Here is an 18,568-nt window from a genome sequence, read left to right as displayed (position 1 = left end):
GATAGTCGATTACAGGTAATAAACCAGAATGGTTTCTCCAGCTATTCAGAACCTATGAAGGGTGGTATCTTTCATTCCCAAAAGCAGCAGGAAGGCAATTTAATTAGACCCGGTGGGAATGTCCCAGAACGCCACCGCCTTTCTGCCTCCATCCGAATTGTTCTGACTGGGAAGGCTCTGCTCAACCTTTCCACTCCTTCACTGATGCAGGCCATTACACATTCAATTAATGACAATGTAAGGATCTATTAAAGACCTTTTCCCACTTGGGCTCCTATTATCTCAACTCAAGGATACAAAAAAAAAAGTCAGCCACTTTGACTGATAAACCAGTTCCGGCATGCTGTCAGATTGGTGAGGTAGTGAATGGGTTCCTGGATCTGTGCTCGCTTGTGCATAAGTTGGGGGGGCTCAACATAGGACAGGTAAAAGACACCCACTTGCTCTTGCTTCTGAACCCAAACCTCTTTGCATGACCCCCAACCTGGAAACCCATGCCCTAATTTAAAAGCATGTGTCTGACAACCCCGTCCTAGGAATACTGGTTAACCTTTCAATGCTAGCCCAGAGAACTATGGAACCCTAGTAACTGAGTATGTTGAACACAGAAATTGATACATTCCTAGATAGCAAAACCATCAAGAGATATGGGGATGCATGGGAAAACACTGTTGAGGTAGAAGATCAGCCATGAATGACTTGAATGTGGGATGTTCATGTTCATGAACCAATTTGAGTGTGGGATCAGACTTAATGGGACAACCAGTTTACTCTCGCTTTTATTTCCTATGTTCTTCGTTCATCTGTAAGCTACATTAGCAAAAATACTGCAGCTCGTTTCCTTGCCTGTACTTTGATCTACACTGAATGGCAATGGCCCCTGCTCTGCTTCTGCCCATTCCCCCATTTGGTTCCTTTCCAAAATAAAATGGAAATCGAAGAAAATGTGGGAAGAACCAGCATCCCACTGCTCATTGCCATTGTGGACCATTAACCCACTGTGTCAGCCTGTAACACTCCATAAATAAAAAAAAAATCTCAAAAGACGACTAGCAAAAGTACAGACTTAACTGGTAACATTACAATCCCAGTTATAAATTCACAAGTATTTAACAGTTTGGTTCTTATGCAGGAATACTTCTGCTATGAGTCTTACCTGTCGGAGGAAGCGATCTGTCCCTAGATCAACCATTAGTGCCTGATGAAAAGAATTTTGTAGAATTCATTATCATTGAGAAATCAGTAGACTCTTTAACTAAAATTGTTTTTGCCTAAACCCCACACAAGATTAAATATTTGGCCTTGACTTTCTGCAAATATGAAATCTGCCAGCCCAGCTCCTCAGGAAAAACTAATTAAGGTATTACTCCAAGCTTTGGAATTCCAAACAGATAAGCAGTTTGTTCAAGGACCATGCTATAAATGGGTGTCACAACATCAGTGCAAAAACATTCACAACAATCCCTAAGGACCTCCAAGAGAAGCGATGTTAAGACAAGGGCATTGAATCTTTAACACTTTTAAGTCTTAACCTCTGATGAATTAGTTATTTCAAACTGCTGCAGCAACATAGCAACATTCTGAGTTCAGACTGACCATGTAACAACCTGCTTGCAAAATGCCAGTTCTACAGTTAGTCTTACCACATACAGCAGGATTTACCAGTCACAGTCATGAATATACTGTACCACAAATCCTGCTTACGTTTCCTGTATATACATGTCACATGAAATTAAAAGTAGTTAGCTATTAAGTGGATAGGAAAATGTGAACAATGTGCCCATTATTTCCTGATGGTTGGTCAGTTGAGAAGACTCCTGTGACAATGGCAAACTGAATAGCATAAAGCACCCTAAACGCAAGCAGCCTGATAAAGGCCCGAAGGAAAACTTGACTATGTCAAGATCTCAAATGTGTCTTTTCCTTCAGAGATAGTAGGAACTGCAGATGCTGGAGAATCCGAGACAACAAGGTACAGAGCTGGATGAACACAGCAGGCTAAGCAGCATCATAGGAGCAGAAAGGCTGACGTCTCGGGCCGAGCAGATGTTTGCTCAATTTAACCCAGCAAGCCTTTGGTGAAAAGTTATTAGACATGTATATTCTCCTAATCATGAAGGAAGGTCAGTGAGTTGATGGTAAATGAGCTGCTGAGTGTTGTAACTCCTTTTACATTTTAGGTGTGAACCCAGACAGATGTGAGAGGGACAGTGACACTGTGGTGCCAGTAGAACTACATAGGAAGCTGCAATGAGACATCTGATGGTGATGCCCAGCATCCAATCTTGTGTGTGACAGTCCTATGCAGTAGAAACTTTACAATGCTAACTAACCCTCATAGGGGCACAAAGCATTGAGTAGAGAGAGCAGAACATACCTTGCCAGTGCACAACAAATCACGCAATCCATTGTGACACTGGAGCTAGGTTCTCCTGAGCTACCCACAATGATGAACTCTGCAGCCACTTCTGTCCAAATGGCCTTCATCAGTCAGGATAATCTCCATGGGGGGGGAAAAAAAAAAACTTCTCTTCTCTCCTACACAGCCTTCTGGAGAACTTCTAGGGAACTGTTGCTAAAGTGTGCCATTGCCTTTTGCCTGGCCTCTGTCATTTCCAGTGGGTAAGGGATGCTCAGCAGAAGTGGACAGATGTTCCTGGGTTGCTCCTGGATGAACCACTGTCTGGGTACCTTTCACATATGGTATCCAGAAGTTACAGCCTGGAAGGTCCCAGCAGGGGACAGAACCTCCTGCCCAGCTGACTATAAAATTTGAAATATTACACCCGCACATATATGTAATGACCTGAGAGCATAATCCCATGAGAAAACCAACACACCCCCAAGCAGAAGTCCTTCCCACTTTTAGTTTCCAAATAAACAAATTCTGCCACTGTTTTAATATAGAGAAACTCAGTAAGACATTTGGATGAATGTTTTATGCCTTTCAAATAAAAGTTTTGTTTAACAGAACCTACAGACAGGAAATGCACTTCCTTAAAATAGGGAAATATTTTGAAGTACTTACTTCTTCTACTGGAAGTTCCTTTAGCTTAGAAAGTGAACTGGAGAGCAATCCCACCAGGAAGGGTGTTGGACAACAGACAATGTCGATCATGGAGGATGGAAGTACTGGTATAAAGGTGTGCTGCCAGGAGAATGGGTACAGCAGAGCCACCACAGCATGGGCACAGCTGGACAAAGTGCTGTGTGAACATGACAAAACCAACCAATGATTAATTCTGCTGTTCAATGCAATTGTATCCCTAAAATATTGTCCCAGTTACTAAAGAAATTATGATAATCTTGGGCTAGGGCTTTTTTACATATTGGAGAAAAGAATTTGATGAGTTAAAAATACCAAAACATCCAGGGATTTAGATCATGTCTCAGATAAAAGAGTATACCATGTGCTTTTTGTTAGTGATTTCAACCATAAGATGTATTGTATGGTGAAATGTAGAAAATAGGAGCAGGAGTCAAATTGGGGGCAGTTAGCCCTCACAAAGATCCACTGGGTGCATCAAACATGACACCCCTTTCAAAAATCCATATTGATTTTGAATAATCCTGTTGGTGATTTCTATGTATCCTGCATTCATATCCTTTATAACAGACTGCAGCCAATTTCCCTACTACTGATGTTCGGCTAACCAGTATGTAATTCTGCTTTCTCCCTCCTTTTTTTAATAGTGGGATTATATTTTCCACGCTTCAATTCCATGCATCAATCTGCTGACTGATCCAGAATCTACAGAATTTTGGCAGACGACAACCAATGCATCCACTATTTCCAAGACCACCCCCTGGGATATAGATTATCATGATCTAGTGTTGTTATCAGCTATCGGTCCTATTAATTTCTCCAGCGCTTTTTAAACTGATACTAATTTCCTTCAGCTCCTCTTTCCCTCATGCTTCTCCAATATTTTTGAGAAGTTATTTGTATGTCCTTGTGTGAGAAAAGAAATAAAGAATTTGTTCAGTTCCTCTGCCATTTCCTTGTTCGTCATTGTCAATTCTCCCATTTCAGACTGTAAAGGACCTATATTTGTCGTACCAGTATTTTCCTTTCTCATACGTTTAGAAACTCTTACAGTCCACGCAGTCAAACACTATGCTTAGTCCTTAAGTTCTATACATGGGTGACGTTTGGTGGTCATGTAAGGTTTATGTTTTCTTTTTGGCTGGTTAGTGGATACATTTTTTCTGGTAGCAAACTCAATGAGTATAATTAAATAAAATCATGTAATCTTAACTAAACTCAATAAACATTTCATGAGATTGGAACTGAAGCAATACTAGTTTTACTTGACTGCATGCTTTCTCACAGCAGAAAATTGGTAAATTTAAGTTGCAACCACATAGAGATGTCCTCGAATGGCTTTCTATCTTGCAGGACCAAGACTGACCACAGCCTAATGAGTCTTGAACCAATTGCCAGATTGCATCAATAGAAACTTAGATCATTCAGTTATTTGATTCTTTTTCTGACTTTACACAGATCCTCTTTTTTTCTCACAATATGAATCTGGATTTAAATTTCCATCATAATTGGCATTGATTGTACATTCAACATTGCCCATTGTTTTTGGTTAATCACATATTGCCATTGATGCCATTTTAAGCAAATAAAACTATAAACAATCATATCCAACACACTGAACGTTAAACAATTTTCTTTAGCAAGGGAATGTCCCAGCAGCTAGGGTGTTATACCAGAGCCTGATATTTGATCTGAATGTTAAATGCCAGATTTGATCAGTAAGGATGCTTCAATGGCTCAGCTTCACAAATGCCTTACCATGTAGCAAGGAAATCAGGAAATTTAGCACAGGGATTCCCTTCAAAACACCACATTTCAGCTGACCAACTTGAAGCTTGGATAAACAAGGAATGGTGGTGAGACCATCTGCTAAACACTACAGGGTGGCAATTGTTAGCCTCACAGCCAATTAGTATAAAAGTTATTAAATTAGTATCAAAACTTGTAAGCCGAATACTGCTAGAGAATGAGTGAAGAAAACGTACTGGAGCAAACAGGAACAGTTAAAAGAACAGTTTTTTTCAGTAGAGTTATCTCAATTAAGGAAAAAAAAAATCAAGCAAAATAACTGGTGTTCTAACTAATCTAATGAACACTCCTGGAAAAACAAAAACTATTTGGGTGGTCCAGCTGTTTAAAATTCTAGGAATCTGAAAGCACTTTACTTCAGTTAATGAACTCATTTTGATAGCCTTGTTTTATTCAGTTCATGAAGAAGTCCAGTTCTGAAAAGAAGTCACACTTGACTTGAAATATTAACTCTGTCTCTCCTCTTTCCACAGATGCGGCCAGACCTGATGAGTTCCTCCAGCATTCTCTGTGTTACTTCCAGCATCTGCAGTAGTTTGCTGTTATTTAAGGGCTTAGTTTAAAACTGGTGAAAGGAAACGTTAGGATAGAGTTTGAGAAGAACATTTCTGTCCTTTTGCATCCGGTTGTAACCAGCTTATGTCACATTGGCATTTGCACATGCATGCTGGCCATTGTGGCACATTGCATAATCACTTTTGGTTTTCCCTTGTGGTCTTGAAAGTTGACTGTACGTTCAGTGCTCTGCCAAGCCACCAGGTGGCAACATTTAGTAATTTCTTTTTCACTGGCGTTATAGTTGATAGTCTTGTGGTAATGTACAAATTTTTAATTCTGTAATTAGCATATACCTGCGGATTTTGATGAAATGTTAAAACCTTATTAAAAATTCAAATCATAGAATAAATAATTTGGAAAAAGCACATTACTATTAACTTTAGGAGTCAAAGAAAACTTTTCAATCATTCGGTAAGGAATTGCTTTCTATAGGTTATCTGCGAGTAACTGAATTCTAAATAACTGATGTCAGAGCACCTAGCATAGATATAACTAATTTAGGGTCTTTAGGAGTGAATTATGTAAGAGTAAACGTGGATTATTAATACTTCAGTCACCTCAGTGCTGTTTTGTTGTGTAGCTAAAATCAAGTCAAGAATGAGTTAAGATTTCAACAAACCGATCATTGTGAAGGGGTTAAGCAGTTGCCATTGAGTCCATTTATCTCCCCAGTTGGAGTGGGTTAGACTATGCCAGCTTTTTGTTTGACTCTGAACAAGCTTCACATCCAGGTTCCTTTCTATCAGCAAAACTATTTCCAACTCTGTAGTAATGCTTAGCTCTACCCTATCACTGTTTTATGTTTGCCTGCAAAAAATAATTATTATTAGTTGTAAAGATTGTTGAGATATCTAGGTGTGGTCATAAAGTGCTATAAGTGCAAGTACTTGCTTTTTGAAGCTATTTAGTATGTGTCCTTCTTGCTGAAGTTCAAAATTCAGCCTTCTGCATTCTATTACAGAAAGTTGTGTTTATCAATCATCTTGTTCACAGTCATATTTATTGGCTCCTTTGTTCCATGGTAATTGAATTTTAAATGTTCATGCTGGTATCCTAATGTCTTTCTGGTCACACTGCACGCACCCCAGCTCTACCATCACCTCCAGCCCTCTTAATTACATGGACTCTGGTCTGCCTTCTTGGTATCCCTTCTCCCCAAGGCTGGTGGCAAAATCTTCAATCATCTCTGGAACTACCAGCCCAAACTCATTTGCTTTTTTCCTCTACCTCTCAAACAGAAATTTGCTCATTCTTGGAAACTACTGGCCCCCAGAGTTTCATTTGTAAAGTTATTACAATGTGGTCAGATTTGAAATTTTGTGGTGATTTTATGCAATTGATATAATACGATTGACTGACATTTTTTAACCAAAGTTTGGTAAACCACGAGTAGTGGATAGTCATTTGGTACTGAAAAACTTGAAAATTGCTGGAAAAAAAAAAACATTTTTGAGGTTTTTTTTGCTTTGTACTCATCAGGACAATTTACAAGAATACAAATGTAAAGGGAAAACTACATTCATTCGATATGACAGGAGACTGCTGATTGGTTGGCAAATGCACTCTGATTGGTACTGGAATTGCCTCTAATATTGTTCTCCCCTTACTGTGGTATTCTTATGAATTGCCCTAATAAATGCAAGATTAAAAGCTTCAACAAAATGTGTCTTTTTTCAGCAACATATGTACATAAAACTTTTCATTAGATCCATTAAGCACAACTAATAATTTTATGACAATCTCTTTCTTGAAACAAAACTCCAGCATGTGATAATGTGACACCATGCTGACAACAACTTGCATTTATACAGTACTTCTAAAGCAATTGAGTGATGCAATCCAAAAGTTGCAGCAAGTGCTCTAGTTTAAGCATTATGGTCAGTTATTTTTTGGAGTAATTTGCACACTCATACTTTAGATTCTATGGCTACACTGGTATTAAAGGTCTTGCAAATTACACCAGGATATCTTGTTATGCCATACTGAGGTAATGTGCTGGAAATCAAGTCCCTCTATTCCCTGACTCCTCACAAAAGTTAAAGAATTATAAAAGTATGTAAAATTCCTCAATTTACCTGCCTTTTAGAACCAGAATGACAGAAAACATGGAGCAGGTTTCTGTACTTAACAAGAATGACTATTTGCTACACAGCTTCACACAAAAAAAATTACGATCCATCAACATGTAACTCTACTAATTAAAACTAAAACCCTCTTATAAACTCCACACACATACACACAGAAAAAAATCATGCTGTAATGGACAGAGAGAAGTACTAGGAATGTAATTCAATTGCCCCGGTTCAAAGGGTTCAATAAGATGACCTTTTTAGCTTGTCAGGATGTGCTGCACCTTGATCCTCCTCCTGATACTTTTGTTTGCCTGCAGATTCACAGGGTGGTGGGTTCACACATAAGGCCAAGGCTTACAGCAAATCCTGAGGAAAAAGGCTTTCTTTAGGCTTAAGGTATTTTTTTTAAACTGAAGACAAAGGATATATCTCCTGCACTTATGGAGATCTGTGGCTTCTGACCAAATATTCTCACTCCCTCAAGCTGTGCAGCTACCTGGGAGCCGGTCACATACTTGGTGGCAGGCAAGAGGCCTTTGTCATTGATAACTGATCCCCAGTGCACAGACCAATCAGCTATTTGTTGCCAGCCAAACTCCATTCATACACACCCCTTGGCTCTAGCTCATCTGCAAACCTTCCCTCCACTGCTTGAACACACGATTGTGTAAACAGCCCTTATCACAAATGTCAGATTATTTGTTGTTAAAAAGTACAGCAATCCTTCATTTCTCAAACAGTTCCTTTCCAGTTTCAGTCCACAAGCAAAATACATAAAAATAAAAAGACATGGCCTTTACAATATGCAGTTATGAAGGAATGAGGGTAGGAAGAGCAGAATAAATCAGTCAGGTTTTCTGTTACTGAGGGCTGTTCCATGCACCAGGCGCAAAACTGCTTCTGAAAAGACATTGAAATAGGGCAGGTCTTGGCTCTGCTGTAACATCTCTATTGATAGCTAGATTAACACCATGCATTATTAATAATGTGTGCATAAAAATGACCCTGTGGATGCAGGGTCTTCTTCTATAATTATTCCCAAGCATGGCACAATGTCCAAGGAAGAAAGTGGGGTAGAAACATCTTAGAAAAATGCATTCAAAGACACCAAAACTGGTGGAGCTGCAGACAGTCAGGAGGATTGTCAAAGAATACAGTGGGATATAGACAGATTACAAATCTGGACAAGGAAATGGCAAATAGTGTTTAATCTTGACAAATGCAAGGTGATGCATTTTGGAAGATCAAATTGTGAATTATACAATAATTGGCAGAACCCTTAGGAACATAGATCATAGAATCCTACAGTATGGAAACTGGCCCTTTGGTCCAACAAGTCCACACTGACCCTTGGAGCATCCCACCCAGACCTATCCCCCATAACCCACCTAAGCTACACATCTTTGGACTGGGAGAAAACCGGAGCACCCGGAGGAAACCCACGCAGGTACGGGGAGAATGTGCAAACTCCACACAGACAGTCGCCCAAGGGTGGAATCGAACCCGGGTCCCTAGCGTTGTGACGCAGCAGTGCTACCCACTGAGCCACAATGCCACATTGACATACAGGAGGGATCTGGGCATAAAGGTCTACAGATCCCTGAAAATGGCCACACAGGTGGATAAGGTGGTCAAGGCGGCATATGGGAGACTTGCCTTCATCGAACAGAGCATCAAATATAAAAGTTAGCAAGTTATAGGCCACATTTGGAATATTCCATGCAGTTCTGGTCACCACAAGAATGTGGACCCTTTGGAGAGGGTGCAGAGAAGGTTTATGAGAATATTGCCTGGTCTGGAGGGTTTTAATTAGGAGAAGAGGTTGAATTAACTCGGATTGTTGCCACTGGAAAGACAGAGACTGAGGGGCAACCTGATAGAAGTCTACAAAATTATGAGAGGCATAGATAGGGTGGATGGTCAGGGGCTTTTTCCTAGGGTGGAAAGGTCAACTACAAGAGGGCACACGTTCAAGATAAGAGGGTGGTGGCTGCCTGGAAAGCACTGTCAGTGGATGTGGTGAAAGCAGGTAATGTTTAAGGTTAAGCAAGATATGTTGAAGGCATATCTTGACAGGCACATGAACAGGAGACAAACAGAGGGATAGAAACCTCATGTGGGCAATAAGTAGCGGGTCTAAATAAGCATTTGGAATCAGCGCAGGCTTGGTGAGCGAAAAGGCATGTTCCTATGCTGTTTTGTATCGTATTGTATAATTCAAAGGGTACTTTAGCAATTTCTTATGAAACATAAATCCTTCTTATAGGCAGTTTTATTACAATCCACGAATTATAACTCTCCCCATCCTTTGATAACATCCATTATCTTTCCTGTAAAGATAGAACAAAAAGGCATTCATTCAGCCAAGGACACACTTTAAATTAAATATTTACTTAATCTTCAATGTTTTGAGTTCACCAAATTCTATTTAATCATTTCCATTCAGCGTTAGTGGTCAACATGATTAAATGGATTTCTGGGGGAACTATCACAGGTTATGAGTTTTGCCGTTGAAAATAAAGGGTCAGAGTTAATGTATAGCCTGTTGTGGTCGGAAGCATGGCAGCCAGGTCCTGGCCTTGTGTCTGAGACCCTCTGCCCCCACAAATGATCCCCACCCTTACTTACCTTTGGCCTGAGGGCCCGCAATGATCCTGGGCCTCTACTGCTGCTCCCACTGGCAGAGGCGACGAAGACTAGCTGCTGAACTCAGATGAGCCGACAACATTCTGGGGATGGGACTTTCTCCATAGGGAACGTCAATCCTATAGAAAGGCCCATTGGCGGTCACTGAAGGGACCTTGATTCTGTAAGGCCTGTCCCCGCAGAAACGTCAGGGGTTCTGACATTGTATCAGACATCAACTGCAATGTATCATGCAATTCTAAATTTTTACTTTGCATTAAAAAATATACCTTCAGCCACAAATTGTGTTCATTCCACCAGGATTAACTGTTTTGTTGTAAATTGTGCCAGTATCTGTGGAAATTATGCATTCACCTCGGTTATAAATTCTCTACCGTTTAAAAATCAATTTTGCTCATTAAAATCTATTTAAATAGCCCACATAATGGAATTGCGAGGTTGACATTAACAAACCCTAATTCAGTAAAGGAAAGGTTATTTGAATATGCAATACAGAAAAGATGCACGGACACATACATGTCACAGAAGGGCTGTTCTGCTAAAAAAAAAACTGCTGCATATGAAATTACCTCACAGTCACAGGGATCTGCAACTTTATACATTTTTCTTTATTTACCTTTGGGACATGGATGTTGTTGACTGGCCAGCGTTTATTTCCCATCCCTAGTTGCCTTTGAGAAGATGGTGGTGAACTGTCTTCTTGAACTACTGCAGTCCATGCACTATAGGCAGACACACAATGCTCTTCAGGAGCGAATTCCAGAACTTTGAGCCATCAACAGCAAACGAACAGCAATATATTTCCAAGTCAGAATGGTGACTGGGGCTTGTAGGGGAACTTGTAAGTGATGGTGTTCCCATGCATCTGCTGCCCTTGTCCTTCTAGATGGAAGTGGTCATGGGTTTGGAAGGTGCTGTCTGAGGATCTTTGGCAAATTTTTGCAGTGCATCTTGTAGATAGTACACATTGCTGTACTAAGCATGGGTGGTGGAGGGTGTAGATACTTGTGAATGTGGTGCCAATCAAGCAGGCTGCTTTGTCTTTGATGGAGTTAAGCTTCTTGAGTGTTGTTATTGCTGCCATGAATCATTTGGGCATGCTGGGAGTATTCCATCACATTCCTGACTTATGCCTTGTAGATGGTGGACAGGCTTTGGGAGTCAGGTGGTGAGTTACTTCCCACAGTATTCCTAACCTCTGACCTGCCTTTGTAGCCACTGTATTTATGTGGCAAATCCAGTTGAGTTTCTGGTCCCCAAGATGTTGATAGTGGGGAAATTCAGTGATGGAAACAGCACTAAATGACAAGAGATGATGGTTAGTTTGTCTCTTAATGCATATGGTCATTGTCTGGCACTTGTGTGGCATGAATGTTACTTGACACTTGTCAACCCAAGTCTGGATATTGTCCAGATCTTGTTGCATTTAAACATGGATTGCTTCAGTATCCAAGAGTTGTGAATGTTGTTGAACATTGCACAATCTTCAGAAAACATCCCCACTTCTGATCTTCTAATGGAAGTAAGGTCATTGATGAAGCAGCTGAAGATGAGTGTGCTTAGGACACGACACTGAGGATCTCCTGAAAAGATGTCCTGGAGCTGAGGTTACTGACCTCCAACAATCACAACCATCTTCCTATGTGCCAAATATGACTCTAACCAGTGGAGAGTTTTCCCCAATTCCCACTGATTCCAGTTTTGCTAGGACTCCTTGATGCCATACTCGGTCAAATGCAGCCTTAGGCTTTCTGAGTAGGATTATCAAATTACTGTGTGCAATTCTATTTCATATTCAAATGTAAGCAAAATATATTCCAAGCCATTCCTAGTGAGTATATGACAATAGTTGTCAGTGGAATTTTAGTATTGGGATGTAGAACTCCTGCATCTATTAGTGTGCTCATCACTGAAGAGGCTATACAACCATCGTGCAGAAAAAAGGCTGTAAACAAAAAGATGCACTGGAAGGGTTAAGTTTTCGTATTCCCCTTGATTAACTTGTATCCCTTCTGTACCAGTCACTATTGCTATTGTGAATGTAGCACACTTAGCAAGGGGGATCATACAGTGGCTAGCTTATTGCTTATGGATTTTGGAAATCCACAGCTTTTCAGAATTTAAAGGTTAAAGGCTTTTGACAGAGAATAGTGTTTTGAGTCCGATGACCCTTCTGAAGATTTATTAGATTATAAACTTTAACACTGTTTTCACAGATGCTGCCAGACTCCGAGTTTCTCCAAGAATCATAGTATCACTACAGTGCAGATAAAGGCCATTTGGCCTGTTAAGTCTGCACTGATCCTTCAAACAGCATTCTACTCAGACCTAGTTCCCCCACATTTTCCACGGATAACCCACTTAATCTGCACATCCTTGGACACCAGGGGCAATTTAGCACGGTCAATCCATCTAACCTGCACATCTTTGGACTGTGGGAGGAAACTGGAGCACCTGGAGGAAACCCATGCAGGCTTGGGAGAACGTGCAATCTTCAAATAGATGGTGACCCAAGGTTGGAATCGAACTCGGATCCCTGGCACTGTGAGGCAGCACTCCTAACCACTGAGCCACCATGCCACCCACTTTCTGTTTTTATTTTAGATCTCCAGCATCTGCTAATTTGCTTTTATGTCATTTTTTTTCTTTTGTGTTTTGACTTAGAATGGGAGCAAACAAAACTCCAGATACAGAAACTCTCTATACTTTCTTTACAAAAGTTTTCTTTTTTTGTACAATATTTACTCTGACAATTTTGACAGGTTTTTTTTCTATACTTCAGAAATCCTTTGGGCAGGTGTCCATTATTCCACCATGAAGATGTGAAGGAATTGAAACATAACCTTTCATAGTTGAGGTTGTATAAGCCAAAAGGAGAAAGACTGGGGGGGATCAGCAGGTCCTAGACAAAATAGGACGCCTTGGCGTATGTACCTGCTAACGGTCTGCAGCGTTCCCCAACACTTAGATATTGACTCCGCTGGGTCATGTGATCTTCCACTGCTTCCCCCTGGTTTCCTTTCTGGAACAAGTGAGAATCACATGAGGCCACGGTGAAAAATGTCAGGTTTGTAGTTGGGGTGGGAGAAGGAGGTTTGTAAATTTGCATTTTTAATCTGGAAATGGAAAGAATAAGAGTGTCCCCACCTGGTTCTGCATTTAGATGAGTGTATTTTTACTTACTGCTTTATGAACAGCCTTCAAAAGGCCTTTAGAAGGCCACTTTCCAACTGCTTTTTTACCTGCAAAAACTGACTCCAGCATACTGCACATACAATGTGCCAAATGCCTGTTTTGGCATAGGGCATTTTAAATAATATAGTATCTGGGCAAATACTTGTCGCAGAATGTGTGCATTCTTAGATATTGGACTCTTTAGCACTCATTTTGCATTCCAGAAGTGGATGCTGTTGATTTATTTTCTAGGTTTATTGTGACGCTTCAAGCCCAGCAATGACAATTGGTGTACACCCCAGAATTGGCTAGAGGTCAACAATTTCAAGCAGACTTTTAGGTCAATTAGAAAATCAGGCCAGCTCTCTTTGTCATCACAGATTTTTTTTTTCAAAAGCCCAGAATTAGCATCTAAGAGATGTTTTGATCTCCGTTGTGCAATTCAGGGGAAATTTAAGTTGAATTGAGAACTAAATATTTAGAATAGAGGAGAAAATGTTTATTATCCATGGAAGAATAATATTTCTGCTTTCTATTTTTCCAGCCATAACGTTATGCAACATATACCTGCATACCATTAATTTTATATTGCTATATTCTTAATTGTTTGCACAGTACTTGTCCACACTTTACAAAGAAGTTCAGCAAATTTAATTTTAAAATATTTCATGTATTCATTAAAACAAAATGCCTGACATGAAGTGTGCAAAGTTGTCTTAAAATTCCAAATAAGCTGTAATCTTAGAGTTTTAATTATCTCTTTTCAGTTTGCACTTCGCTAGTCTCTACAGTTTTTAAGCTCCACTTCAATGTGCTTATTGACAATCAATAGCAGACATTTAGCTTCTGTTGTGATATATCAGTTTAGTAATTACATTCAAACAAATGCACTGAAATAGAAAATATACTGGTATCTTAGATGTGAAGACATTGGCTTACCTACTATAAATTTTTATTAAAATTCTGTTCTCATTAATTTACTTCTTAGAAACTTTTCATAAATGTGCTTCACATTACTTTCATGAATCTAGACCATCTGTGGTAACAACTGTGTGAATTCCACTGCAACTGCCAATCTATTTGGCGGGAGTATAAATCCAAAGAAATTTTGTGCACTGGAAGTACTGAGATCAAAATTACCACCGTTCTGAACTTCTGTAAATAAAGGAAATTTGAATTTTCATTCTTTTGGATGAAGGGTGGGAAGGACAATACTAAGCAGGAGCAAAGGCTTCTGAAATCAATTCAAAGTATCTAGAAAATCGAAGTGTTTTAAAAAAAATGCAAGGCTAATTTGCCCAAATTTTCAAGATTTTTTTGGAGCCAAAAATCATAATTTGTGCCATTTCTGGTGCAAATTGACTGGAAATTCTAAGCCAAAGTATGGACAAAAAGCTAGTTGTTAGATGGTGTACAGTATCTTCCAACTGATATGGAAAGGACTAGATATGGATATGTGCTTTTAGGCTAACTGATGAGCTGGAGATCTGTTAAAAAGTACTATTGTTTAAGCACCATTTCTCCCATAGATTTTTCCATTTCCATAAGTAGACACTCACTAAAATCTGCCACCTGCTGCAGTCACAAGTGCAGCCTCAGGACAGGCTGAGAGGCTGTACTAGATGATGTCTCTGGCTTCCTTCAATGTGGAGCAGATAATATTTGCAAGATATTATACCCGAGGTTGCTGTCCACTGTTGTGTAAGGAAGTCAGTGAATTTCCATGTTCCAAAAGAGCTGAATGCATTTTATTTCCTCTTGCCTGAGAAATGAAGCTTCAGGAAGACAGCAGGCTTCTCCTGGATTTAAGGTGTGATTCACTGCATGAACATCTCTTTGCAGGCACTACATGCTAACTCCAAGATGCACTGCTATTTGAAAGAAATTCCACTTCCTTTTCAGACAACTTGTATGGCAGCAGGTCGTTCATCTAAAATTCAATGGGTATAGGCCCAACGTGCTCAACATTTCTCCCAAAGGCAACCCCTTCAAACCAGAAATCAGCCTTGTGAACCTTCTCTGAACTGGTTCTAACGCAAGTACATCACTTCTTAAAATCTGTGTGTAACTATACCATTTGTATTTGAGACATGACAACAAACCAGGGTGCCTATTGGGCAACGAGGGCTATCTGCTGACAATGTGGCTCATGATTCCCGTACACAACTCATACATTTGAGTAGCATATGCATATAACAAAAACCATACTGTCTTACAAAATGAAATTGAACACAAGACTTTGTTGTTTAAATAATGCTTCCGCTGCCCAGACTGCTCTGCTAGATCCCTACAGTACGTGTCTAGATTCATCATGGCCTGCTGTTTCCTACACAAACTCACCCAACATGAAGATACAGATCTTGCCACCATCTAAGGACAGAAAGGATGGAGGCAACCAACACTTTCCTTTCATGGTTAGGGTCTTTGCAATTGGCTCATCCAACTGAGGTACTGCTGAATGCAATCGCATTTCAATCCCATTCAACAATAGTTCTATACTGTCCCTCCCCTGTTACTGTTATTCTGGATCCTCTTGATCATATTTCTAAACTAAAAACCAACACAAAATAAAGTTTCCAAGCAAATTTATAAATCAAACAGGTATTTTATATACAAGAGTCAATTAATTACCTCTGCACCTTATTGTTTCTTTCATTGTGTTTTTCCCTGCAGTACTAAGCTGTATTCAACATGAAGTGGCTTCTATTTACGCTGCAAAGGGGGAAGCAAGCAACAAATGTTTACACCACTTACAGCTTGTAAATGAGAAAATATTTTGGGATGAGTGTGGTGTTGAATGAGACAGTGAGGGTTTTATATGAGCTTCAGCCTTGTTTTTGGCCACAGGCTCAGTCATGGCCACTCCAATACAGCAATTACCATGTCTTTCATGGCAGGGCTGAGGGGCTGAGGGGCTTCATCCCATTAGGTGCTACATCTTCTGGTAATGCATTGCATTGTCTTGAAACAGAAAGGCAAGTGTTAAAGTGGGTGTGGTGCAATATAATAAAGTGATTGTCATTGTTGAGTAGCAGCCAGTGTTTGCAAGTTATGAGAGGGGACTTACAGAAATGGTTAAGTGTATGAGGCTGAGGTTAACCATATGAATGTTAGACAGGAGATGTAATTAAGAGATTTTTTGTAGTCAAGTGCAACCCTTTAAACAACATGAGAGGCTAGCCATGCAGTTTACAGGATGTCATTTGAAGATGTATTTACTGCCCTTGATCATCATTGTAGCCACTGAACCTCTTGGGGTATTAATCCCATGTGCTAAGGCCAGAATCTTTGCATGAATCATCACAATTAACATGACCGTTGTCTTGTTTATCTGTAGCATCCTCCAAATAGATAACATATCCTCAAAACACCACCTCTCCCTGACTACAGTCACCAGAATACTGTCAGAAAATCTTGCAGTCACTACTTTGCCATTCCATTCCTGCAATTATCCCAGGTATCAAATTCTCTGTTACAATGCATCATTCTTTAAGAGGTGCAGGCAAAAGTACAGGCTAACCAGAACCTACACTAGACTCTCATGATTTGGCAACACCTCCTTAAGTGCAACTACTCATCAGTTCACTTGAAACTGGCTGCACATTTCAACCATTTAAATGAGCAGACTGTATGAAGTTTGCAGACTGCCTGCATTAACGGGCAAGCGTTACTGCACAGCATGAAACCTGCATTCATTTTTGGGTCTGACTCAATTTTGCGGCAATTATTTTCAAAGCTATTTAATTCACTGCAATTTTTTGATTAGGTTTCCATCATGTTTGCTTACTGCATTGTTTTTTTTAAGTGGTCCTCCTATAACAGCGGCAGTTTGCAGAGGAAGATGGTTTTCCTTTCATAAGCACGTATATTACAAATGTACAAACAGCACAGCACCATGATTGTGGTCTGTATCATTATCATGAGAAACTGCAATAGGATTTCAAACTATAAATGCTTCCAAAATTCCTGCACAGTCCTGTCTCTGACACCTCTCCTTCTGTTTTCTTGCTAGTAACTTTTTGTGTAAATTATTTGTTCCTTTTTGTGCTTCACAATTTTGGACAAGAAACTGGCTTTGGTTCAGCGATTTTGTTCCAAGAACCTTCTGGCTGGATGAACGCAAACCAAGCTGACATTTCCACAATGCTCTGCCACATATGTGCTCTGACTTGCAACTGAGTAGCAGCAGTATTTTATAGCAATAAAGTTTATTTCTTACTGATGACACAACACAGATGCATACCCACAGGGCAAATGTTTAGAAGCCAGCAGAATTATAGGTGCACACATGACACATTTAAAATCACTTAAACATTTTTAATATTTGAAAAGGGCCTTTTATTCTTTTAATAAAGTCAAATGCTAGAAATAGTATATGAAATCATAAATACTACAAATATTGACCAGAAGTACCATTCCCATTTATATTTATATCATCCAAGTTAGAAGGTTATGGTTTCAAGTAAGGACTTGATCACAAAAGGCTGACATTTGTGTGCAACACTGAGGGAGTGTTTCACTGTCAGAATTGCAATTTTACAGATGAGAAGTTAAACTGAGAGTCAGTCTGACCTCTCACTTAGATGTAAAAAAAAGCCAATGACACTATATAAGAAATGTAGGGGAGCTGTCTGTGCTGGTCAATACTTATCCTTCAATTGATATAACAAATTATCTGATTATCATCGCACTGGTGTTAGCAGGAGATTGCTTTATGCAAACTGACTGCTGCATTCCCTTGATTGCAACAGCGACTGCACTTCAAGTCTACATTGTTGGTTGCAAAGTGCTTTAGGATGTTCAGAGGTTTTACTTCTTTTTCCTCCATACGTAACAGCAAAAAGAAATATTAAATCAAGTAGATTTCCTTGTCTAATGGTCAGGAACAAAATTTGATTTTATTTTAATTATATGAAACTATATCAAATTGTATAATACTGTGGAGAGTTATTTGCTATTTATCATTTCTGGACTGGCTAACTATTTTGACTTTTGGATTAGGGTTAGGACTTGGTTTAATAGTCATTCAAAAAATACTTATAGTAGTGACATAGAAAACTGCTCCAAGTGTAGTGAAAGCAAATCCTGGAGTAATTACAGTACTACACAAAGGTTACAGTTATATCACTGAAATTAGAAATTCATTTGGCCTAGAGAAAAGACTTGGGTACGAGAGGACTAAAGTAAGTATTAATCAGAACCAAAGTACCTTTTAGGACAACAAGGTGCAGGGCTGGATGAACACAGCAGGCCAAGCAGCATC

At 39.6% G+C, this 18,568-nt stretch overlaps 1 protein-coding gene and 1 long non-coding RNA gene across 8 annotated transcripts in view; one reads left to right on the top strand and one right to left on the bottom strand.

The window, feature by feature from the left end:
* dennd2b (DENN domain containing 2B) overlaps positions 1 to 18,568 on the bottom strand; it is a 397,329-nt gene that overhangs the window by 16,502 nt on the left and 362,259 nt on the right. For all 7 annotated transcript variants that reach the window (XM_048606823.1, XM_048606826.1, XM_048606822.1 and 4 more), the window contains exons 15-16: positions 3,029 to 3,206; positions 1,157 to 1,198 (exon numbers count right to left, since the gene is read on the bottom strand). In XM_048606823.1, the coding sequence (XP_048462780.1) occupies positions 1,157 to 1,198; positions 3,029 to 3,206 (220 nt within the window). The remainder of the gene's footprint in view (positions 1 to 1,156; positions 1,199 to 3,028; positions 3,207 to 18,568) is intronic.
* LOC125485200 lies at positions 1,844 to 4,290 on the top strand. The gene is made up of 2 exons (XR_007263941.1): positions 1,844 to 2,123; positions 3,694 to 4,290. It is a non-coding gene; the product is annotated as an uncharacterized LOC125485200 (long non-coding RNA).

This window comes from Rhincodon typus, chromosome 17 (genome assembly GCF_021869965.1).
Source record: "Rhincodon typus isolate 14 chromosome 17, sRhiTyp1.1, whole genome shotgun sequence".
Lineage (NCBI taxonomy): Eukaryota > Metazoa > Chordata > Chondrichthyes > Orectolobiformes > Rhincodontidae > Rhincodon > Rhincodon typus.
The sequence above is the reverse complement of the archived record's forward strand: the minus strand, read 5'-3'. Positions and strand labels throughout refer to the sequence as shown.